Here is a 21,152-nt window from a genome sequence, read left to right as displayed (position 1 = left end):
TCAAAGGGGAGTAATGGGTGTCGGCCACAGAGCAGATAAAAGGGGGAGTAGCCAGCGGTATCATGACGAGAAGAGTTGTAGGCAAATGTTACAAAGGGTAGATTAATGTCTCAATCCCGATGGTCGCCGGAGACATACACATATCTGTGAGCGTACGGTTGAGGAATTCTGCCAGGCCGTTGGTCTGAGGATGATAGGCGGTGGTAAATTTGTCGCGGATGGTGCACACGAAGTAGCTCGTCAACCACTCTGGAGAGGAAGCGGCGACCACGATCCGTGAGTAGTTCACAAGGGGCACCGTGTTGTATCACGTCGTGGAGGAGAAAATCAGCGACGTCTGTAGCGCAGCTGGTTGGGATCGCGCGGGGAATGGCGTAACGCGTAGCATAGTCAGCCACTACGGCTATCCATTTGTTGCCCGACGCAGAGACCGGGAATGGGCCAAGCAAATCAACACCAACATGGAAAAACAGGTCAGTCGAGATGGATATTGGCTGTAGGTGTCCTGATGGCAATGCGGATGGTTTATTTCGGCGCTGGCACAGCTCACATGCGGCCACATAATGTTGAACTGAGCGATAGAGGCCCGGCCAGTAAAAACGTCGGCGCACACTGTCGTATACGTGCGGGACACGCCAAGATGTCCAGCGGTGGGAGCATCATGAAATTGTTCCAGGATGGTGGAGCGCAGATGTTTCGGAACGACGAGCAAGAGATCAGCGCCATCAGGTCGCATATTGCTGCGGTATAATGCCTCCCCTTGGAGTACGAACATGGCGAGGGAAGAACAAGCAGTCTGCATCTTGGTGAAGCCGACAAAGGTGTATTCTTGCAATCTTAACGCCCAGCGTCCGAAACGTCCAGTAGGGTCTTTGAGTGAAGATAGCCAGCTCAAGGCATGGTGGTCTGTGATAACTGTAATGGGTCGTCCAAACAAATAAGGGCGGAATTTTGCAATAGCCCAAACAAGAGCTAGGCACTCCCTTTCTGTGATAGAGTAATTTTGCTCTGCTCTAGACAGTAGGCGGTTGGCATACGCAATCACTCTGGTGCAGCCGTGGTGTCGCTGAGCGAGGATAGCTCCAAACCACTGGCGTCAGTGCGGAGTTCGGTAGGTGGCCGAAGGGTTGAAATGGGCTAAGACGGGTGGGTTGGTGAGAGCAGCGATAAGTTCAGAGAAAACTGCAGCTTGGTCAGGGCCCTAAGAGAAAGGTGCATCTTTTATCAGTAGGGTGGTGAGAGGGCGCGGGAACGGCTGCGAAGTTCTGGACAAAATGACGGAAATAAGAACACAAGCCAAGAAAACTTCGAACATCACTAGATGAACGTGGTGTGAGAAAAGTACGAACGGCACGAATCTTATCTAGGTCAGGCTGGACACCAGCAGCATTCACTAAGTGGCCAAGAACTTCGATTTCCCGACGGCCGAAACTGCATTTCTTGGAGTTTAGTTGAAGGCCAGCGCGGCGGAATAGCTCGAGAATGGTGGAAAGGCGAGAGAGGTGTCTGTAAAAAGTGGACGAGAAAACAATGACGTCGTCTAAGTAACAAAGACGCGTGGTCTACTTGAAGCCGCGGAGCAACGAGTCCATCATCCGTTCAAAAGTTGCAGGGGCATTACAAAGGCCAAAAGGCATGACTTTAAATTGGTAGAGGCCCTCAGGAGTGATAAATGTTTTTTTTTTCGCAGTGTCGTTCATCGACGGCGATTTGCCAGTAGTTAGAGCAAAGGTCGACGGAGGAAAAGTAGCTGGCTCCATGTAAGCAATCAAGTGCATCGTCGACGCTCGGAAGACGGTAGACGTCTTTTCTGGTCAACTTGTTAGGGTGGCGATAGTCGACGCAGAATCTCCAGCTGCCATCTTTTTTCTGGACTAGCACAACAGGTGATGCCCAGGGACTGTTTGAAGGCTCAATGATGTCGTCGGCCAGCATCTTGTCAACTTCAAGTTGAATCATCTGGCTCTCGGAAAGAGAGATACGGTATGGTCGCTTGTGAACAGGAGCAGCATCGCCGGTGTCGATGCGGTGGGCTACAACAGACGTTTAGCCCAAAAATCGGGTCGGGCCCCAAAATGAAAAATGTCGCTATATGAAAGCAGCAGCTTGTAGAGCGTGTCAACAGAATCAGGTTGCAGGTCGGCCGCAATGATGCTGGAAACAGGATCACGGTGTAAAGGAGACGACATATGAGCGATAGGGGCTGTGCAAGGTGCAGAGGGAGAGTCGGTAGTTAGGGCTGAAACTTCACAGTCGGTTAGCGGAGACAGTTCAGCTAATGATGTTCCATCGGGGAGGAGGGGGGTCGACAAACTGAAGTTTAGGACTGGGAGAGTGGTGCGATTCTCAGATACGTGTACGATAAGGTGTGGGAGGATGACGTGACGCTGCAGGACGACGTCTGTAATTGGGCACGTTAGGTAGTCTCAATCGGGCACGGGCGGGATATGGCACATAGAAATATAAACAACAGCTTCCTGAGAGAGGTCGGAATATTTTTCTGAGCGGAGGCGAGGTGGCGTGGAGAAGTTTTCAGAGCTGAGGGGAAGGTCCAGGCGTAGAATGCCGGTTGAGTGGTCAATAAGGGCTGAGTGAGTGGCCAAGAAGTCAAGGCCAAGGATCGGGTCATGGAGGCCTTCTTGGAGCACGGTGAATAAGGCTGGTGTGTGACGACCAGCAATGGTTACACGGGCGGTACACATACCAAGCACGACAGCAGGGCTGCCATTGGCGACACGAACGGTGGGCGAAACTGCTGGCGTCAGGACTTTCTTCAGGCGACGACGAAACGAGGAACTGAGGACAGAGAGTTGGGCACAAGTGTCAATAAGGGCAGAGACAGGAACACCATCAACAAGGACTTCGATAAGGTTAGATTGTAGAGCAAACGTCAACAGAGGTTTTTCAGTCAGGGTCGCGAATGCAGCAATATAACATGATTTGTAGTTTGCAAACAACTGATGGCAATGATACAGGCCTATAGTTGCTTATATGTTCTATTTATCCTCCTTTAAAAATAAATAAAACACGGGCGAGCTTCAAATCTTAAGGAATCTCGGCAGTGTCAAGCGATTTCTGAAAGATGAGGGACAGAATTCGCGGCATATAATAATCTTCTGACCTTTAGTAGTTTCGTTCTAATTTCAACAGGGCTCGGGCTCGAAAATGTCAACAGACGTTTCATAGCCCTCTCTATACTCTCAGAATGTATTTGAACAGTAAGCATTGTAACTCAGTAAAAAAAAAGAAAAAAAAAACTCAGGCTTAAAAACAGAGAGGTTTTCTTCAAAAATGCTACGGAAAAATTGGTTAAACTGATCGCATGCCCGTGATCAGCTTAACTCGTCCCCCACTGGCCATCATACCATGCGGCCATGTTCAAAGATGCTGTCGAGGTGAAAGGTAAGGCCATCACAATACTCGAGCATGCCATGTGGTCCCACGATATCACACGACACGCCCACGAATCAGTGCCCAGCTATGTTACCTGTACACTATCGCCTGCCAGAGGAATGCCCATGACTTTGCCTCTCACCGCCGGCAGGGCAGATTAAAATGCCGACGCTGCACTTCTCCACTCAAGAATGTTTTTATAGCAGTGGCGTTAAATTATGTTCTTACTGAGTCTGGGTTACTTTGCTGCAGAAATAAATGTGAAATTCACCTGTCCTCATAATCTTTAGGCGCTGCTCTATTGTAGCTTAAGCTCTGGCACATTGTTTGCAAAGTCTACGGCTCTTGTTTTCTGTCCATGTTGTCTCAAGCCACACATGAATGCTTCTGTAAGTCAACTCCGCACTCTTGCTTTTCTTGCTGTTACTCTGGTTTGGTGGAGATGTGCGGCCACAGCTTACCAGGTACTGACATATTCGCACGCCAGGTCACTGTCAGGGGGAAGGTCGTCATTTACTTAGCTTGTAATTTTTTTCAATTTTTTTTCACAATTCTGTATAACAATTTTGTTTGCCCAAGAATATTGTCTTTGTCGGCATATTCCATTTAGCGTGCTCGAATATTCAGCGCTGGATGCCCTCGACTAAGATACTTAGGCCAGGCATTTGATCGGCGACTCAGCGATTACTCAAAATAAGAACGCCGAATTGCTGAGAACGTCACTGCAGTTTTTCTGTGCGAGAGCGAAAATCCTGCCGAAGAGTCAGTTATATTGCGTCATTGGTTTCATCACTTCAAAGGCTATGATACTTGCACACTACTCTGCAAGAAAAAGAACTGGCCCTGCCCTTTCTGTGTACTACTTCGATAACTTGGACGCAATCTTATCGAGGGACGAATACGCCGTTAGCGGGTTGCTCTAGTGAGTTGATGTTGGTGCTATGCGGACCATTGCGGCTGGGGCCTCTTGCACATTCCATTGGAGGCCTTTCCTTCTAGGTGGTTTCTCTCGCTTTCAGGCAGGAGTGGAAAACAAACAATCTTTCACATGTTGCACATGGCCGAATTGAGCATCCAACAGCGCACTTGTGCCGCCTACCCATAGACGATCCTTCACCCGGCTTCAGTATACGGAGGCACAACGCTCAATGCAGAGCACAGCTAGATGTTTCAAATCAGTGTAGCTTTACTATGTTTACTTTGCGTACGTGACGCGTAATTTGGACATGTGTAAATCCCTAGAAGGCGACTAGAACCCTGATAGGTATGGTAGCAGATATCGTGAGGCTTAATATCTGTCTCACTGAAATTTATATAATCTCATGCTCACTGTCAAAGGCGTTTTATGACGGTACTCTATAAGCTACCAAATAAATATATGTACCAGCCGCAGTCAAGTGAGGTTATAAATAACCGCCTTCAGTAGAACCAGATGAGTGAGTAGCAGGCGGCGTGTATACAAAAGTGAAGAAAGTTTTAGCCACTGCGGGGCTATCAAAGATGGTGAAGGAGAGTATTAAGGCTCCGTGCGTATGAAAAGCTTTCTCTGTACTTGGCACTATCGTTGAATTTGGTATCGATAGGACAAAATGGGTTTTTAGCGGGTTAACAAACCTACATGTCAATGATTCTGAAGGAGCGGTACATATTTGCATTCAGTTCAAATTAGCGGAATTACCCCAAATTCGTGAGTATTGAAGAACAGGAACTGTCTAATTTGGTATTAATAAATTTTATCATGGATTTAGTATTGTCAGTTGTCAATACTGGAGGCGCTAATTTCAGCATGTTTTCTTAGCACATAAAACGTTTAGAAGGCGCATGCCCACAACTTGAAACAGGCGTATTTTGAGGAGGTTATAGCCAGATGAAAACATGTAATCATACAGATGTTGTAACTTCAAACCTTCTATTGCGCTGACATCCATTGTTCCTATGCCATCTTCTTCTTTTAGCGTTGCATATAAGTGTCTTTGCCTTCTGAAAAGCAAAAGCAATTAAAAATTAATTGTTTTCGAGAAAACTTACCGATGTCATTATATTTTATGCGAAACATAACGAAAGTCAGCTTTTCCGGGCGTTGAAATGGAGTTCCTGTGAAGATCAGAACGATCTATGCCCTAAACGTACATGTCTATAGTGTTTAAGGGTGAGAGTATATTTTTCACGCTAGCTTCGTTATAAAGGCAGCGATGCAATAATTTAATTCCCTGGTTGTCGGCTTGGTAAAATATAGGCGTAAACCATGGGAAACACATTTTTGTTAAAGGTGGTAAGCTATGCGAGCCTTACAATATTTGGAGCAGTATACTTACGTTGAAACAGCTTGAAACTAATAATCACTTTTCTAAGGCCATTCTGGAGCTAATATTCCTCGACTGATTTGAAAAACATTGTTGCGCTGAGAAAACTGGCCTTCTCTAACTTAGCTGTTATAACTCTTGACGGACTAATAATGTTCTATGTATAAAAACTGCATAATGTAATAAATCCGGTTGCACCTGAGCTCGCTCCGTCTTTTCCATAGCCTGAGTATACTTACTGATAACAGTGTCATCATACATCGAAACATTGAGTCCACATTAATGAAATACAATATTGTTAAGGTTTATTAACAGAATGGTTCTGCACCTTAGCCTGATGTGCTAACCAACAGATGGTGAGCTTCCTCTTCTTCCACTTCTATCCCGGAGAGCCTCTTTTTGCACTTTGTTCTCTTCTGTTCGCATGCCTGGCATTTCCCCCTTCGCAGGCGAAGCCCCTGGGCTGTCAGTCAGAGCCCCGAGCGAGAGTGGGAGCGCTTCATTCTTGCGACATGAACTACCTGTGTTTTCCGAGAGGGGCGACCTTGGGAACATTGGCGAGACACGACGTAGTTCAAGTCATTGGTGCGTTTGAGCACAATAAATGGGCCTGAGTAGTGCGACAACAGCTTCTGGGACAAACCACGCTTGCGGAGAGGTGTCCAGAGCCACACTAAGTCGCCGGGAAGATAGGAGACATCCTGATGTTGACGATCGTAGCGCTGCTTAGAGCGGTCCTGCGAGGCCAGAGTGCGTAATCGGGCTACCCGACGAGCCTCTTCAGGGCGGCAGAGGGTGCTCGAAACAGACGGCTCAGTGTCGAGCGAGAACGGCAAAATGGTGTCAAGAGAACGTCGAAGCGGACGGGCGTAGAGGAGGAAAAATGGACTATAGGAAGTTGTCTCGTGCTTCGAGGTGTTATAGGCGTAAGTAATGAAAGGAAGCACGTCATCCCAGTTCTTGTGCCGCGAGTCAACATACATCGCAAGCATGTTCGTCAGTGTCCGGTTTATACGTTCGACGAGGCCATTTGTCTGAGGATGGTACGGCGTAGAGCGATGCAACTGGCAAGTACAATAGCGCAGAAGCTGTTCCACAACACCTGCCGTAAACTGGCGGCCTTGGTCACTGATAATTACACGAGGAGGCCCATGACGGAGGACGACAGCGTGAAGAAGAAAGAACGAGACGTCAGCGGCGGTGGCGGAAGGGATGGCGGCAGTTTCACAGTAACGCGTGAGATGATCAACGCACACGATGACCCAGCGATTGCCTTTGGACGAGCGGGGAAACGGGCCTATGAGGTCAACACCCACTTGCTCATATGGTGTGGTCGGTGGTGTCACCGGATGTAAGTGGCCCGGCGGAGAAGTGGTGGGAAGCTTGAACCGCTGACACTACACGCAGGAGTTCACGTAATGCTGAGTCGTTCGACGCATATTTGGCCAGTAGAAACGTTCCTTAATGCGCGTAAGAGTCCTGGCAAACCCCAAGTGCCCAGCTGTAACGTCATCGTGCATAGAGTGTAGAACAGAGGAGTAGAGGCTAGCCGGAACGACTAGCAGAAAGCGTGCACCGCCAGACGAGTAATTTTTTCGATACAGCAAACAATCGCGAATGCAGAAAGGGTTCGCAGGTGCCGGATCATGAGCTTTTTCAAAAAGTGATACCAAGTCTTGATCTTTTCGTTGTTCTCGCTGGAAAGTGGCAAGATCCGGAAATTGTACGGAAACGGCGGCAAGATAGTCGTTAAAGTTGTCATCGCAGAGGGTACTTGCGAGAGGCAGCCGCGAGAGGCAGTCAGCGTCAGCGTGTTGGCGGCCACTTTTGTAAGACACTGTAAAGTTGAACTCCTGAAGGCGTAATGCCCAGCGGGCCAGCCGACCGCAGGGGTCGCGTAGATTCACCAGCCAGCAAAGCGAATGGTGATCGGTGATGACTGTAAAGGAACGTCCATAAAGGTACGAGCGAAACCGCTGTACGCCAAAAACGACGGCAAGGCACTCTTGCTCCGTCACGGTATAGTTGCGTTCAGACTTGCTAAGGGTGCGACATACGTAAGCGACAACGTGTTGGTTTCCGTCATGCCGTTGTATGAGCACAGCACCCACGCCGATGCCACTTGCGTCAGTGTGGAGTTCAGTGGGAGCTGTCGGGCTCTCCGGGATAGAAGTGGAAGAAGAGGAAGCTCACCATCTGTTCGTTAGCACATCAAGCTAAGGTGCAGAACCATTCTCTTAATAAACCTTAACAGTGTGGTGGAAGGTGCTGAAAGATTACCACGGATACCTCTCTACCTCGTTCGAGCCGACGACTCGCTGGGCTCCCCCCTTTGACACCCACAATGATTCAAGACGGCGATGCACGGCAGCCAGGTCCAGCGGCACCCGCATGGCAGCATTACCGTGAGCCTCGGACCTTTTCTGGCAAGGCTGGCGAAGACGTGGACGACTGGCTCACCAATTACCAGCGGGTGAGCAAGTACAATAGCTGGGATGCCACTGTAATGCTGGCAAATGTTGTTTTTTTCTTGGACTCCACAGCCCTGACATGGTTTGAGAACCATGAAGCGTCCTTAACGAGCTGGGAGCGTTTTCAAGAGGAGATTCGAAATTGTTTCGGGGATACCACGGCAAAACGGAAATGCGCTGAGCAGACTTTATTCCAGCGAGCCCAAGGGCCTGGTGAAACATGCACAATGTACATAGAAGAGGTCCTAAAACTCTGCAAAGCGGTGGATCCGAGCATATCCGACGAAGTCAGAGTTGGCCACCTCTTAAAGGGCATCGCGGTGGACGTATACAACTTTTTAATTACAAAAGAAAACTTGGATTCTCCCACGGCCGTGATCAAGCACTGTCGTACATTCGAATCTTTAAAGCTGCGTCGCATAACCCCGAAATTCAGCCGTCTGCCTAACGTGACCACTGTTGCAAGCGTGGATTCTCACGAGCATTCACATGAGCCCCAGCATTTGGCCGACATGATTCGCCAAATTGTCCGTGATGAGTTCTCCCGCCATCATGATGTGAACCGCAGTGCAATCCCCTGCGATAGCTGCTCCCTGCAGGCAGCTCCCATCCAGCGCTCTTCTTGGCGTTCTACCGCTCCTCCTCCCGTCCGTAACCACCCAAACGACTCATATGGCCCTGCTCCCCCAGCTCGTACCCACTACAGGGCGCCACCTCCTCCGCAACAACCCCCAGCGGCTGGACTTTGTTGATCGCTTCGATCCTGTTACCGAGGACTATTATTTGGACCGTGCTCGTGAACCGTCTGTTACCGCTGTGGTATGCTTGGCCACATATCCAGATTCTGCCGCCGCCGGAACCCGCCACCACGCTACCAGCGCCAATGGTGGAATCGCCGTTCTACCGTGAGTCCAGAAATCCGTGACCCGACCTATCCCCCTCCTTCGGGCTCCTACCGTTACGTACCATCACGCAACGACTCACCAGCTTCTGTTCGCATGCCTGACATTAATCGCCGTTCTACCGTGAGTCCAGAAATCCGTGACCAGACCTATCCCCCTCCTTCGGGCTCCTACCGTTACGTACCACCACGCAACGACTCACCAGCTTCTGTTCGCATGCCTGACAATATGATAAATAAACATTTTGACACTAAATTAACATATGCAGAACGTTATACTACCTATATGCATATCAGGGAAGACCAAATGCTGGTTTGTTAGTTTTTAGTTGTACAGGATGGAAGTACGCAAAATAGGAAAATGAATACTGCTTCACCGTAATCAAAAACTGACATAAGAAACTGTGCTAAGATTTCAAAAGAGCTTGCAGACGTCAATTTTTATGCTTACTAAAATGAAACAAATCCGGTCAATATGAAGTCAAATTCACAACCTGTACCATCGCAAACGGATTTTGGATTTGAGACTTCTTTTGTTAATGAAAATCAGGGAGTAGTACACCTATTCAACCGTACACGTACTATGTGCTGAGGGTGTCAGAGGGAAATATTGAATGGAAAGCACGAAAGTCAGTTTTTTTTATTGGGAACCATAATTTTTCAGCAATTAAAAATTTTAGATTTAACCAGCCTTAAAAGCGCAACTAAGAAAACATGCGAGCGTTGAATTACTCATTTCGCCTAGATGTAGTAGAAACGTGCAACAAAATCCGAAGAAGTGTTTCAGCGTTAACTCTGAATTCTCTTTTTTTTTTTTTCGTTCGTGTAAGCATAACAACCGCTTCGTAATTTGAGTTCTTGAAAATTCAAAGAAATAAAATTATTTCAGAAGCGGAAAGGAAGGTAGCGGCCGGAAGAGGGAGAAGGTACACAGGCACCACGATCTGCAATGGGTCTGACGGTTGTGGTGGTGCAGCCAACGGGGACAAAACGATAAATGCTCAACTCTATGTACGCGAAACTTCATGCTAACGCGAATCTGACGGCGGTAACCTCCGCGCCACGCTGTCCTAGGAAAAGAAATGCACGTGTCGCTGGCCTCGTTTCTCAGATCTGCTGATATATAAAAGTTCGCTCATCGCCCGGAGGTGTACGCGGGATTAGCCAATCAGACTCTCTGCGGCCGTTTTCGGTTTTCCACATAGCTGTTCCTATGAGTTTGTCTTCGCCTTAACAAGAGCGTCGTCTTGGTCATCGCCATTACTGCTGCACTGTCGTCGTAGAGATTTGACATTAGCTGTGAGGCGATAGTAAGGTTTAAATAAAGGGATCAATCTGCTCTCCACTAGCGGAGGGCTCTTCAGCTGGAGCAGGTCACGAGCGAGCGCACCACGGCACTATGCGAGTCCAGGCGCTAATGTGCTCGATTCCCAATGTCGACGCGCTCGAGCTGCATGGGTGGTATCACTCGTGGTGCATATGTTAACTTCAATAGGCTGCTCTATCACACCAAGATAAAGAAACGGAGTGTTCTGGCACAGCACGATAGTACACCTCTCCAGTGAACCCATGACCTGTCCATGTCCGCAAGCGTGGCGGACCGGTGATCGCCACTGTATATCTATACAGCTAAATAATTTTTCCCTGCGTTACACACAGGCCAGCAAACATTCCAAAGAGAGAACAGAGAGCAGGTTAAGGCAGTGTTTACGATGTTACAGGCATCGAAACCACTGTGCACGCCGCTATCGTCTTTGCTTGCATGGGGTTTCCCACAAGACGACGGAGCGAAAGACGGTCGACTTCTCCGCGTCGCCTCGTCAAGTCGCTCTTCTATTTCGTGCACGTGGAGCTCACTCTTAACAAACAGCGCTTGAACTAGTGATGCTAGCTTTGCAAAAATGGCCTTAATAAAGCAGCTGTAAAATGAGAGATACTCACATCCCTTTTGTGGTGACAAACCTTTGCATAAATTCATATTTGTCATTTTCCAATTTACGTTTCTGGTTATTCACACATAATTCCGATCGCTCTGCGGTGCTCTTGAGGACCAGCCAAATTTTGTCATCGGTTTTGAGGTACTGAAAATAATGTTTCAATGCTGATTAAGAAACCTGCGTATGCATTGAAATATTTAATGACAACAAAGGATTGTGTCAAATATTAGTAGGTAATAGAAATCTGCATCAAAATCCAACTCGTTGTTTATTTTATTTTAAACCGGTGGCAACAGTAGCTCAAAGCATACTAAAAAGCCAACACTGTTGTTTTCCTCAATATTCCTAATAAATTCGAAGAGAATAATTTGTTTTTTTTTTTTCAGAAAAAGTACAAATCAACACCATGAAGCTACAACAGGTCATTGCCGCGTTCCCTTTAAAAAAGTTTCCTTTATTGTGCGTGTGAAGGTTTGCCGATGTTGGGCTGTGAATTTATGAGCCGCCCTGAATTCGATCAGAAGTGTGGAACAGCTGAAAAAGAAAATTCACTGTGATACGATTCCTAATCATCAGGCTTTTAGAGCGCTTAATTCCCTAAAGGCGCAAGCCGTACCTGGCTCATGGGGAAAATCGCGTGGGTGAGATCTGTCCTAGAGATGTCTTGATGTGATTCCGCGAGATATCGGTGGGGTTCTGGTTATAGTGGCCGAGAGTTATAGTTAGTGATAGGTAATGATAGTAATAAGAGAGAGAAAAAGAGCGCTCTCTTTCTCTCTCTGATAGACAGAGACTCTTCATTTCTTTCTAGAAAGAGAGAGAATCTCTCTCTCTATTTCCCTCTCGAGGAATCAAGGACGTTCCAAGGATCGCAGCAGGGCGGCCGAAAAGCTTTCGCCTTGCCGCAAGTAAGGTGACTGGTAACTGGCTGGTAGCTTGCGCTATCGCGTCACCGCGAAGATGGGAGTGAAAACACAAAGTGGTGCCGTAGTAGAGGGCTGTGAACCAATGCGCGATAGAGGCTTCCGCCTCATCGCACTTTAGTGATCAAAAGTGCCTCCAATGACATAAATAACGCTGAAACCATAGATTAAAGTACTATCTGCAAAAGTAATGCTTTTAGTTTCCAGCCGAACCTAAGCATAGCTATACAGATAGCTCTCGCATAACTCCAGGTTTAGCCACAATCAAAACCACAGCAATGTTTTTATTTTTGCTGTAAAGTTTGCAAATATAGAGAACGCAGGCTGCTAGCATATTCAAGAGGAAGTTCGGCGGTTGCAGTATAGCGAACAAGGGCTTTTGGAAAGCACCCGAGACGTCACTTCCGCCTTGCGGTGAATGAACAATTTGTGTTCAACCATTTGAATCAAATTGCACTGAATTTCTAAATAATTTTAATGGCCATGCTTTTATAGTGTACCTTAACGCCTCTTAAAAGCCGCCTAACTTGTATTCAGAGGCTTCTTGACATGAATTGTTTTTTTGCCACTTGGCTCACCCGTTTTTTTCTTCGCGCCTTTAAATGTGGTTCGGATTGGCATTGATTACTCCTTATGAGATGGGTTCCATGGTCCCATGAGACCAGAGAATTTGCCCAGTCCTGATTACTCACAGGCCGCTAATTATTGTTATTAACAGAAACTTCCATGCGCTTTCAATATTTTCCTGCACGAAGGCCCCTTTGTGTGCAAGTGAAGCGAAGTTCGCCAGAAATAAAAAAACAAATCTTCCGAGAGTACTACAGAAAATACACAGGAGAAATATGAAGTCCTGAACTTTGCTGCTGAACAGGGTACATCTCGAGCCCCTTGTGTGGCGTTTACTACTAATGCCGGGTTTCGTGCCGCACAGTGGAAAGTTTCATTTCCTGGCGCGAATTCGTTGTAATGCTCATGCAAGTGTGGGATTGGACTGTACACCTTCGCTCCTTTCGCGTGGCGTTCTCATAGCCTTGTGGCATTCTAATGCAACTTGGGTGTTACCTGACGTAGTCAATTCGTACTGTCATAGTCACGTGACATACTCGTGCAATTCGACTGCCACGTGACCTGTCGTGCGACGTGAATGTCGCATGATTGACAATTAAATTAATATTACTATAATAATTTATTTTTGAATTAATTTACAAATTTATATTCATCGTATGCTACATTTGCCTTTCTCCATGATCTTGACAGCTTCACTAATAATTCACAAATTTTGCTCTCAATATCACTACAGTATATTTTAGGCACCAAGCAATCTTTCTACACGCTATTTTTCACCAACACATTCACACGAGACGTCGTTTCGAACGGAATATTGAATTCTTTTAAATCGATTAATAAATAAATAATTATACTCGGTCAATCTCACTGCTCATTATTGCACATTTATTATTGTACTATTCAACAACCTTAAACGTTTTCAAATTCGTTCTGCTGGGACGACGTTTTTATGTCTACAAATTTTACCCACAGCTTTGCTGACATTTTTTACCGACAGGACATAGCCATATAATTCTTTCCTGGTAAAAAACATCCATAATGCCAATGTTGCAATTCAATTAGGCGGGCAGCGAAGAATAAAAAATGAACCATAAAAAGCTGGAGGTAAGCGCACCTCTTGTGCGTGCGTTACGGGTTCATTCGTCACTACTTATTAGGCACGACGCCAGTTCGCGGATTGGTCAAGCAAGAAAAGTGAAATGAATATTCTCCAGCAGGATATAGCGATGGACTGCGCAGCTTGCCGAGTTAGGTGTAGAAACAAGCCTACTCTACCAAGTGTTTCGGCTGCCGGAAATGGACCCCCACATTGCTGGCGCAGGATCGGATTCAAGATAACGAGGGAAATTGTTTAAAGGGAGATAACGCCGTGAACTACATTACATCAGTTATAGCCGAGTCATTTAAGAGCGTCGATAGCGTAATCTCCGCAAATCAGGAAGCAACACAAGGTAGCAGAATACAAAGCAGCTTAGAACCGACCAATCTAAACTGGAAAAAGGCAGAAAAAAATATTCCTAAAAACACATCTACAGGAATAGATGGAATTCCGATCAAGCTGATTAATGAACTCGGTCCAAAAAGTAAGGAAACGTTAATAAAAGCTCTGGAAACAGTCATAACGAATAAGCAAATTCCGGACAGTTGGCGGCAGAGTAAAAGAATTTGATTTATAAAGGGAAAGGAGACAGGATGCACATAAAATCCTACAGGCCGATTGCCATAGCATCTGTTATGTACAGGTTAGCCATGCAGGCGGTGAAATTAAAGGTGCAAGCATGGGTTGAAAGTAACAAGATACTCGAAAAACTTCAGAACGGCTTTAGAAATGGTAGGCGCTTAGATGATAGCCTGTTCGTGCTTATCCAATGCATCGAAAAATCTAGAGTGGAAAATAGACCTTTGTATTTGGCCTTCCTGGACATAAACGGGGCGTACGACAACGTAAGCAGGGAACTCCTGTGGAACATATTAAAAGAAGAAGGTATCGGTTATGAGATAATAGAGTTCCTACAGGAAATATACCGGGATAACAAAGTAGAAATTACGTGGGAAGGGATAAGAAGTACGGAAGATGTCAAAGTATGCAAAGGATTAAGACAAGGCTGTCCTCTATCACCGGTGCTGTTCATGCTTTATATGATAAACCTGGAACGGAGGATACAAGGCAGTAACCTAGGTTTTGACCTGTCATACAGATTAGGTGGAAAGGCGGTAGAGCAGTGCCTCCCCGGTTTGATGTATGCAGACGATATTGTGCTGCTAGCTGAGAGTCCGGAAGAACTGCAAACTCTAGTTAAGTATTGCGGAGACGAAGGGGACGCTCTAGGCTTCAGTTTCAGCGCAGTTAAGTCGGGTCTGATGATTTTCAACGGCTCAACTGATCAAGGTCTTAAAATACAAGGCCTTGAAATACCTAGAGTAGCAGAATATAAATATCGGGGGGTATGGGTAAACGAAGGATTGGCATACATTGGAAAGCATGAACAATCACTTAAGGCCAAAGGGCGAAGGAATGCCGGGATAATGAAGCATAAGGCATTGTGGGGATACAATAGGTATGAGGTTTTGAGGGGTATTTGGAAAGAAATTATGGTGCCAAAACTTACTTTCGGAAATGCGGTTTTGTGCCTAAAATCAGAGGTACAGTCGACATTAGAAACAAATCAGAGATCCGTTGGACGATTAGTACTAGGTACCCACGGCAAAACTACAAATGAGGCGGTACAGGGAGATATGAGCTGGCCATCTTTCGAAGTACGGGAAGCTCAGAGTAAAATATTATATGAGGAACGCCTGAGGAAATTGGACAGTAACAGACGGGCAGCTAAAGTATTTAAATACCTGTATCTAAAAAGTGCTGACTCACAATGGAGGAAAAGAACTAGGAAACTAACTAGTAAGTATGCTAGTAACAAGGACGGAGAAATAAAGAGCGTTAAGCAACAGGTGAAAAACACAGAAGGTAAAAAATTGGATAAATTCGATGGAAAAGAAAAAGAGTGTGGAATTATACCGAAAGTGGAAAATGCAGATCAGGAAGGAAGATTTCTTTGATAACTCAAGAGGCAGTGCCCTACTTTTCGAAGCTAGATCAGGGTGCCTTAGAATACGCAGCTACAAAACGAAATTGAACAATGGAGATGACGCATGTGCTGTATGTGGAAACTCCAGTGAAACAATTGACCATATTATACTCGAATGTAATGGTATCCATCCGGAAGTTGATGCAGGCGCAATCACTGTTCCTGAAGCTCTGGGGTTTAGAGATAGTGGCCGGGTGAATAAACCGGCGGTGGAAACTAGCAAAAAACGGCTGAAAGATTGGTGACCTAAAAGCAGAGAAGTGACATAATGTTACTTATGTAGGAGCAAAATTTAATAAATAGAATGATGGTTTAGTTAACCATTCTAAATCAATATATAAGATATATGGAGAAACATGAGCATGATAGCTACTGCTACCACCCCGTTTCAAAGGGGACGCTCCTACGTTCCATCCATCCATTCATCGTGTGACTCGCACACTCGCGTGTCATAGACAGGGGCCGGATTTTGCACTCATTCCCCATCGTTCTTTCATTGTTCGGAATAGAGTTTCGTAGGTGCGAAAGAGGGAAAGAAGGCCGAGGTAAGCCCCAGCCCGCGAAAAAATGTGGGTTTTCCTTTTGCTTCTTCCATCCGCCGTCAATCGTTTTAATGTAGCCTCGCCATTTCGGTTGGTCAAATGCGTCATCGGCTTTGTTTTGTCTGCCGAGTCTGCTTGCAAGCGCCTAAGCGCAGACACGTTTTCAGTGGCATGAACCTCCGGTGTGAACCATGCATTTTGTTTTTTTTCTATAGCAAGAAGTCGTCAAATGCAGTTGCAGTTTTTGCCCCGCCATGGTGGTGCAGTGGTAAGACGCCCGACCACTCTACCGACCGCCGGCTGCAGCGTTTCGATGGAGGCGAAACGAAGGGCGTCCGTGTGCTATGCGATGATACGTTAAATATATCCAGGTGGTCTAAATTACTCCGGAGCCTCCATTGGCACCCCTTTCTTTCCGCTTTCACTCCCACTTTCCTACCTCCCCCTACGACGCGGTACAGGTGTCAACGGAACAAGTGAGACTGATACAGCGCATTTATATTCCTTTCCTGTGAACCAATTAAAAAAAAAGTGCATTCGAGAAGGAAGTTGTGGGAGGCGATGTTCTGCATACTGAAAAAAGCTTTTAATCTAGAGGTACCTTGTACCTTACCATTGTTCTTGTTCTACCTCCCCTAAAGCATTTTTTTTGCCAGATAAAGAACGTATATTAGGGAAGCCCTGCAGACTTGCAGCTATGGTAACCCTGCAGGTACAATTTCAGTGAGGCAGCGCTCCCTTAGGAAGGTGACTCTATACGCTGGGAACTCGAAATGCAGCTATTGCAAGTGTACATTGATACATAGAAAACCACTTCATCGGAAACTTAATGGACGTTCTAAGAAAAACTAGTGTGCACTTTTATAAATTTCTTCCGCATCTCCACTTCCATTCTCACTATACCTACTAGCATTCGTTTTGATAAACTATGCTAACTGGCATAGCGAGTGGCATCGTGCAACTGTTTGACCCCTACGAACTTCTTAACCTCATCCGTGCATCTAACGTTCTTCCGCCGCCCGCTACTCTTTCCTTCCCTTTGACTCCAATTTGTTACCCTAATTGACCATCGGTCATCCTCTCTTCTCTCTGCAAGCTGTGCTCATGCCCATTTATTCTTCTTGATTTCCACTACAATGTCTTTAACTCGAGTTATTTCTCTGACTAACTCTGCACGCTTCCTAGATTTTAACGTTACATCTACCATTTTTTTGTTCCAGAGCTTTCTTAAGGCGCGGATGAGGTGTCCACAGGAATCAAGTGAGACAGTTACCGTGCCTTTCCCTTCCTATAAATCAATCAAAGCTCTCTACGTTGCCCTCAGCATAAGTAGAACCCTTTTCGTTAGCCTCCACGTTTCAGCTCCGTAGTAAAGGTAAGAGGCAACAGTTATATACTTTCCTCTTGAGAGGTACCGGTAAGCTTCTGGTTATAATCTGCGAGTACCTGCTAAATGTGTTCAATCCCAATCGTATTTTCTTCCTTCTTATTTCCCTTTCATGGTCTGGATCTGCTGTTACTCTCCATCCTAAGAAGACATATTCGCCTAACACTTCCTATGTTTCGCTACCTATTGTAAACTGTTGTTCCTTCCCGAGGCTGTTGAACATGACCTTAGTCTTCTAGATAATACTTTTAGGCCTACTTTTCTGTTTTTCCTGTCTAGATCATTAATCATTCTTTTTAATTGATCCCCTGAGTTACTTAGCAAGGGATTGTTATCAGCGAATCGCAGATTACAGATTCTCCATCGATCATTATCCCTAACTACTACCATTCGAAGTCCGTCAATAGTTTCTCTTAGCAAGCTTTAATTAGTACTGGGGAAACCGTCTCTCCTTGTGTAACACATTTCCTTATGGAAATTTTATTACTTTCGTTATGCAGATCTATAGTTGCTGTGCAGCCACTATAGGTATATTTGAGTACTTTCACATACGGCTAGTCGACACTCTGATTTCACAGTGCGTGTATGACTGCAGAGGTTTCGACGGAGTCAACTGCTTTTTTGTAATCAATCAATGCAATGTATAGGGGTTGGTTATATTCCGAGAATTTTTCAGTCGCCTGGTTGGTAGTATGGATACGATCGATAGTAGAGTATTCCTTCCGAAAACCAGCTTAGTATCCTGTGTTTTGAGTTTTAAAATTGCCCTTATTCCCTTAGTGATTACCTTAGTGAATACGTTCTAATACCTAAATACTTAGTAAATGCACATTCGATACAGTTAAACAGCTCAGACTGATTACAAAAATGCCGGGGACTTCATGCCACTGTCGACTATAGCCTTGAGCAGGTAAATACTTGCAAACATAGGCGAAGAGAAACGAAAGAAAACTCTCTGCTGTTCGCGTATCTTCTGAAGATACGGAATATTGGCTTCAAAAGTTTCTCGACTTTCTTTGAGTATTAACATAGCTCGCGCGGCGTGATAAAAAAATACAAACCTTCATTCTTGGGGCGGAAGCATGTTCCCATAGTTTCGCGCAGTAATTATGACTTCTCGTTTCTTCATCGGCCTCCATTCGTTGATATGGCGCATATGCTCGGGGTCCATTAGTCATCGCCGACTACCGCACGGTCGTATTGAATGAACCCTTTGCGCACCCACTCCGTGACTAGCACTTCGTGACGGATTTGCAAGCCTGGCGCGCGATACTGCCAGTACTGGTAAAAGTCAGTAAACAGATAAACATACGATCAGTAAGCTGGCAGTGTCCCCTATTCCTTAAGGTTTCTTTTATCAAAGTTCGTGGTTTGGTATCAATTAAGGAATCTGTAGCGGACTGCTAGCAATGACCTTACCTGGTATTGGAGTGGACAACGCGAATTACCTCATAAATTGCGAACACCGCAACGCCCACCACTGCATACCACCTGGGGAGCGCTTGCTAGGTTAATTTCTATGTAGTACCTTGCACGCTGCCATGCTCTAAGCTACTCGCTTGTGCACGTCAGAGGGAAAGAGGTCACGTGACAGGTGCACTTGCATGCCAGTGATGGAGTTTTCGAAAGTGCGCGAGATAATCAATAATTGCTGAATCAGAGCAGTGAGTGTAAATATTTCTAAAGGCCCGGCTGCAAACCTACATTTGAACCCAAGCATCTACATAGTCGCTGAAGTGATATCTATTGGAGATCACCTAATTTTCTCACGAGTTAGTAGGGTTCACCAGTTTTCTGAGCTGCCCTAAAAGGGTCATTACTGAGCTGGAAAACGATACCTTGATACATGAAACCCCTATACGCAGCACACAGGGGCGCGCTTCTGCAAATAAGTGGTAATAATAGTTTAGTAATACCACTAAGCGGTTATTCATGATGTGAAAAATACTGCGGAATGGCAGTAATACGGGAAGTTGAGCTAGTTGGTACATGGTTGCAAATTACGAGCGCTGCGACGGAGAACAACAACGAGAGAGTAATGACAAGGACAGGCGCTACTATCAACTGAAAGTTTATTCGAAGAACACCGATTAAATACTCGCAGAAGACAACCAAAGGCACATGCGCTTCACAGATTTTTCCTAGGTATCCAGATACAAAATCTCACAATTTCGGATGCTTACAGATGGTGAGCGCACACACGTGTCACTGTTATTTTATCTGACAAGAAGATTGTGTTTCTTGGTGGTTTATGAGCTTCGCGTGCACTTTCTTATGTTTTTCTTGTTGTCAACTGTCATACTTTCGTTCCATTATATTTCTAGGTTAACCAGCCTTAGCGGTGAGTTCAGCGCTTGTCTTGTGCGTATACATTTCTTCCGGTGCCTAGTCTTTATACGCATCTTTTATAATAACAAACCTATATCAAATCACCCGACTGAATGTTCTATTAAGCTAAAAAAAGCATATCTAGGTGTCTTCTGCGAAAGCATAGATGCAGCCCATGGTGCGAAACCGTAGCATGGACCTTTTCTTTTGTCAGCCAACAGCTGTTCAAGCTTTTAGCTTCACCCTTCACTATACGTCGCCTCGCAAAGTAGTAGAGCCCTACGAAAAATAAGCACGATCTGGAACAATGAGGAGGACATGCACAACGTGATTCTGTCTCCTTCACATTCTTGTACCATGGTCGGTAGAGACTTAGGTACACCGTAATGCAGTGCACGCCATCCTGGTTGGTCTAGGTCTCTCCTCTTACTGCTTCAAACAGCTTGCGCCATTGAGGAAAAACTTCCTAAACTCAACCGTGAAGAATTACGACAAGATAGGAAAAGAATTTCTCTCTATTTCTCTCTCCACAAAAAAAGGACCAAATCAGTGATGTAGTTCCAAAAGGGAGAAAAAAACTATCGGTTTCTCTGTGCTCAACAAAGAAACTGTTGTAGTGTGGTAATCTTCATCGATATAACCACTGACATGCGTCGCGTGCTGCTGCTCTCAAGGACGAAGAAGTTGTTAGCTGCCTTGCTCTTTCGCCACGCCTGACGCTCCTCTGCGAGTCCCTCCTGAGCGCCTGGATCTATCTGTGTTTACCGAATAAGCACACCCCTACAATTGGTGGAGGTGCTGGGTACGTTCCCGTCCACCCTGGAACTAAGAAGCCGCACATTACCCTCTGCTTCCAGCATGCCGGACGACACTGCCTCGACATCGTCGCCCCTCCCAACCACCGTGCTGTGTTCTGGAGCTCTCCGGCAGCGTGATCCGTGCCTCTTCAGTGGCACAGCCGACCAGGACGTCGACGATTGGTTGTCGGCATATGAGCGCGTCAGTAGCTACAACAGGTGGGACGACGCTACCAAGCTAAGCAATGTAATCTTTTATCTGACTGACGTGGCGAACCTCTGGTTTCGCAACCATGAGGCAGACCTGCCATCTTGGTCTGCATTTAAAAAGAATTTTGCAGAAGTGTTCGGCCGCCCTGCAGTTCGCAAGCTCCGGGCAGAACAACGCTTGCGTGAGCGCACTCAGCAAGTCGAAGAGTCGTTCACTAGTTATATAAAGGACATCGTGGACCTATGCAAGCGTGTCGATCCGCTAATGACCGAAGCGGATAAGATCGAAAACATCATGAAAGGCATC

At 46.0% G+C, this 21,152-nt stretch overlaps 1 protein-coding gene across 1 annotated transcript in view; it reads right to left on the bottom strand.

The window, feature by feature from the left end:
- Positions 1-21,152, bottom strand: part of LOC146208932 (uncharacterized) — a 65,485-nt gene that overhangs the window by 37,532 nt on the left and 6,801 nt on the right. The window contains exons 2-3 of the mRNA XM_084596525.1: positions 11,010-11,149; positions 5,300-5,373 (exon numbers count right to left, since the gene is read on the bottom strand). Of these exons, the coding sequence (XP_084452651.1) occupies positions 5,300-5,373; positions 11,010-11,149 (214 nt within the window). The remainder of the gene's footprint in view (positions 1-5,299; positions 5,374-11,009; positions 11,150-21,152) is intronic.

The sequence above is a fragment of the Amblyomma maculatum genome, chromosome 1 (genome assembly GCF_055883805.1).
Source record: "Amblyomma maculatum isolate TAMU_Amacu chromosome 1, ASM5588380v1, whole genome shotgun sequence".
NCBI lineage: Eukaryota > Metazoa > Arthropoda > Arachnida > Ixodida > Ixodidae > Amblyomma > Amblyomma maculatum.
This window is presented reverse-complemented; position numbering and strand designations above follow the sequence as displayed.